Here is a 4,393-nt window from a genome sequence, read left to right as displayed (position 1 = left end):
TTTTTTTTTTGAGACGGAGTCTCCCTCTGTTGCGCAGGCTGGAGTGCAGTGGCGCGATCTCAGCTCACTGCAAGCTCCGCCTCCCAGGTTCATGCACTTCTCCTGCCTCAGCCTCGCGAGTAGCTGGGACTACAGGCACCCGCCACCACGCCTGGCTAATTTTTGTATTTTTAGTAGAGACGGGGTTTCACTGTGTTAGCGTGGTCTCGATCTCCTTATCTCGTGATCTGCCCACCTCGGCCTCCCAAAGTGCTGGGATTACAGGCGTGAGCCACCGCGCCCGGCCTTTTAATTTTTTGAAACAGAGTTTCACTCTTGTTGCCCAAGCTGGAGTGCAATGGCGCGATCTCGGCTCACCGCAACCTCCACCTCCCAGGTTCAAATGATTGTCCTGCCTTAGCCTTCCAAGCAGCTGGGAATACAGGCATGTGCCACCACACCAGGCTAAGTTTTTGTATTTTTAGTAAAGATGGGGTTTCTCCACATTGGCCAGGCTGATCCCAAACTCCTGACCTCAGGTGATCCAGCTGCCTCAGCCTCCCAAAGGGCTGGGATTACAGGCGCGAGCCACCATGCCTGGCTTAGAAGCTTTTTAACTTGACGTGATCCCATTTCTCCATTTTGCTTTGGTTTCCTGTGCTTCTGGAGCATTATTCAAGAAATCTCTGCCCAGTTCAATGTCCTGGAGAGCTTCCCTATGTTTTCTTGTAGAAATTTCATGCATTGAGGTCTTAGATTTAAGTCTTTAATCCATTTTGATTTGATTTTTGTATATGGCGAGAGGTAGGTGTCTAGTTTCATTCTTCTGCATTGGATTGCTTCTGCTTTGAGACAGGATCGCTCTGTCACCCAGGCTGGAGTGTAGTAACGTGATTATAGCTCACTGCAGCCTCAACCTCCTGGGCTCAAGCGATCCTCCCACCTCAGTTTCCTGAGTAGCTGAGACTACAGGCATGTAGCAAGCTCACACCACCATGCCCAGCTAGTTTTTTTTTTTTTAATAAAGGCGAGGTATCCACTTGCCCAGGCTGGTCTCCAACTTCTGGCCTCAAGCAGTCCTCCTGTCTCGGCCTCCCAAAGTGTTGGGATTACAGGTGGTAGCCACTGTGTCCAGCCTTTGGTTCTTTTTTCACCTTAAAACTTTGGGGTCTCAGGTTGTGTTTACTTGGGGCTCCCTCCTTTCCCTAACTCCTTGGGTTCTTTCCCAGAGCTCTTACCTTCTGAGGGCCCAGGCCTGGGCATAAGGCCAGATCTTCTCTCGATGCAGCGATGAGCTGTTCCAGAGACTGAAAGGTGAAAGCAAGGGGTCAGGGTAGCTGAGCACAAAAGCCTCCCTGTCCCAGCTGAGGAGGGGCCTCAGATATTCCCCGGGGGAGGTGAGGGCCTGTGGGAAGGCAGGACGGGCCAAGGGGTGGGCAGGGAGATGGAAGGAAATGGGTGAAAGGCTTTCTAAAAAAGGCAAGGGGACAGAAATGCCTAGGGGCAGGGAGCCTTTCCTTACTCCAAACGTGGCCAGGAGGGTCTGACTGTCCGTTTTGTTGACTGACTTCACGGTGGTCAGACATTCAGTCACCTGGAAGAGGAGGAGGCAGGAGTGTGAGGGGAGAAGAAAGGCCAGGGAGACTGAGCCTAGAGGGCAGGGCTGGGTCACAGCTGTGTCCCCAGACTGCCTGGCATGCAGGAAGCACTCAAATGGTTTTTTCCCCTATGATTAAAAAGTCATCTCAGGCTGGGCATGGTGGCTCATACCTAGTAATCCCAGTACTTTGGGAGGCCAAGGTGGGAGGATCACCTGAGGTCAGGAGTTTGAGACTAGCCTGGTCAACATAGTGAAACCCCATCTCTACTAAAAATACAAAAAATTACCCAGGCGTGGTGGCAACACACCTGTAGTCCCAGCCACTCGGGAGGCTGAGGCAGGACAATCACTTGAACCTGGGATGCAGAGGATGTGGTGAGTGGAGACTGTACCACTGCACTCCAGCCTGGGCGACAGAACAAGACTCTGTCTCAAAAAACAAGCAAACAACAACAACAACAAAAAACAAGAATTAGCCAGGCATGGTGGAGCACGCCTGTAATTCCAGCTGCTAGGGAGGCTGAGCTGGGAGAATCGCTTGAACCTGGCAGGTGGAGGTTTCACTGAGCCAAGGTTATACCACTGCACTCCAGAGTGGGTGACAGAGCAAAACTCTCTCATTTAAAAAAAAAAAAGGCTGGGGGGGGGAGGCGGCCAGGCACGGTGGCTCACACCTGTAATCCCAGCACATTGTGAGGCTGAGGCGGGTGGATCACAAAGTCAGGAGTTCAAGACCAGCCTGGCCAATATGGTGAAACCCTGTCTCTACTAAAAATACAAAAATTAGCCAGGTGTGGTGGTGCACCTCTAATCCCAGCTGCTCGGGAGGCTGAGGCAGGAGAATCGCTTGAACCCAGGAGATGGACATTGCAGTGAGCTGAGATCATGCCACTGCACTCCAGCCTGGCAACAGAGCAAGGCTCTGTCTCAAAACAAACAAGCAAAAAAAAACAATAACAAGAGCCTGGGTAAGGGGCTCAATTTTTGGGCAAATGAGGATCCTAAAAGTCGAGGGTGGCTGTGGACATCACTGGGATGTACCTGGGAATGCTCTCCAGCTCCACTGGGTGATAACAGATTCCTGAATGCTGACCCATGTGGCCTGGGTGTTGGCTGCCTCGGTTTAAACCCCCACCCCATCTGACGGGCAAATCACTGCACTCCCTTTCTCCTTCATGATTGAGATGGGGGTTTTCAGAGCCTCTTCCCGGGAGAGTGATTGTAAACCAGGTTGTCAGGGTGATATCTCTGGCAGAAGTAAGAGCTTCAGATGCAGGAGCTGTTGATACTAGGCCCTGACTGTCTAATGGGGTCCCCTGGCTGTGTGATCTTTTCCCACAGTCCCCAGGACAGGCCTATATGGCAGACCCCTCACCATCCCTCCATCGCTGGAGTCCAGAAGCAACAATGCATTCAGTAAACACTGAGGGCTGGGTGGTGCTAGAGACACAGTGGGGACCAAGAGAGCCCCCAAGCTGCCCTTCTGGGGCTCCCAGACTGGTTGAGGAGATAAGTCAGTTCCAAACAATGATGGCCCAAAGGGACAGGGCTGGATGGGGGAACCCAGCAGGAACACTTAACTTGGCCTAGGGATCAGGGAGGGCTTCCTGGAGGAGGTAGTATCAAAGCTGAGATATGAAAGATGGGATTAGGCAGGTAAGGCTGGGCACGATGACTCATGCCTGTAATCCCAGCACTTTGGGAGGCTGAGGAGGGTGGATCACCTGAGGCCAGGAGTTTGAGACCAGCCTGGCCAACATAGTGAAACCCATCTTCACTAAAAAATATAAAAATTAGATGGGCATGGTTGCGGGCACTTGTAGTCCCAGCTACTCGGGAGGCTCAGGCAGGAGAATCGCTTGAACCCAGGAGGCGGAGGTTGCAGTGAGCTGAGATCATGCTATTGCACTCCACCCTGGGCAACACAGTGAGACTCCATCTCAAAAAAAAAAAAAAAAAAAAGGAATTAGGCAGGTAATTGGGCAGAGGGAATAGAAGGGGCAAGTGCTTGGAGAAGCGAGCTAGGCCTGGGAGAAGTGAAGTGGAAAGTGGGGGCCACCGGGCTTCTGAGCCTGACGGGCCCTTGTTGAGCCTGGCCAGAAGCCTGGGCTTTCCCCCTCGGGGTACTAGGGAGCCGTGGGAGGATTTTGAGCTGGAGAGGGTAGCAGCAGATTTGTGCTCAGGAAAATCCCTCTAGCTGCAATTTGGGTGGGATGGGGCAGGGAAGACGAGGCTCAGGGATGAATGCACAGTGCCTTAAGATTGGAACTGAAGCTCAACCACCCAGGAGCTGCGGGGAGGCCCAGGCAGGGATGGAAGGTGAGGTGGCCTCACCCGGGAGACGAAGTCCTGCTCTAGCTTCTCCATCAGGAGGTCCGCTGGTTTCTGCTCATAGGCCTTGTAGGTCTCCAGGTACCGCCCAGCTTCCTCGGGACTAGGATAACAGGATACAGGGCAGCGGGAAGTGAGGTATCAGATTGTAGATTTGCTTCATTATGGTCAGTCGTAAGAATTACCAATACTAGGCCGGGCGCAGTGGCTCATGCCTGTAATCCCAGCACTTTGGGATGATGAGGCAGGCAGATCATCTGAGGTCAGGAGTTCGAGACCAGCCTGGCCAACATGGTGAAACCCCATTTCTACTAAAAATACAAAAAAGTAGCTGGGCTTGGTGGCGTGTGCCTGTAGTCCCAGCTACTCAGGAGGCTGAGGCAGGAGAATCGCCTGAACCAGGGAAGTGGAGTTTGCAGTAAGCTGAGATCACGCCATTGCACTGCTGCTTGGGCAACAAGAGTGAAACTCCGTCTCAAAAAA

General features: G+C 52.6%; 1 protein-coding gene across 1 annotated transcript in view; it reads right to left on the bottom strand.

Annotated features, from left to right (window-relative positions):
• Window positions 1-4,393, bottom strand: part of ERCC1 (ERCC excision repair 1, endonuclease non-catalytic subunit) — a 17,306-nt gene that overhangs the window by 3,761 nt on the left and 9,152 nt on the right. The window contains exons 7-9 of the mRNA XM_017874277.1: window positions 3,914-4,042; window positions 1,502-1,573; window positions 1,218-1,286 (exon numbers count right to left, since the gene is read on the bottom strand). Of these exons, the coding sequence (XP_017729766.1) occupies window positions 1,218-1,286; window positions 1,502-1,573; window positions 3,914-4,042 (270 nt within the window). The remainder of the gene's footprint in view (window positions 1-1,217; window positions 1,287-1,501; window positions 1,574-3,913; window positions 4,043-4,393) is intronic.

This window comes from Rhinopithecus bieti, unplaced genomic scaffold (genome assembly GCF_001698545.2).
Source record: "Rhinopithecus bieti isolate Rb0 unplaced genomic scaffold, ASM169854v2 scaffold_7888, whole genome shotgun sequence".
Classification (NCBI taxonomy): Eukaryota; Metazoa; Chordata; class Mammalia; order Primates; family Cercopithecidae; genus Rhinopithecus; species Rhinopithecus bieti.
Note: the sequence above shows the minus strand (reverse complement) of the source record. Positions and strands in the feature narration are given on the sequence as shown.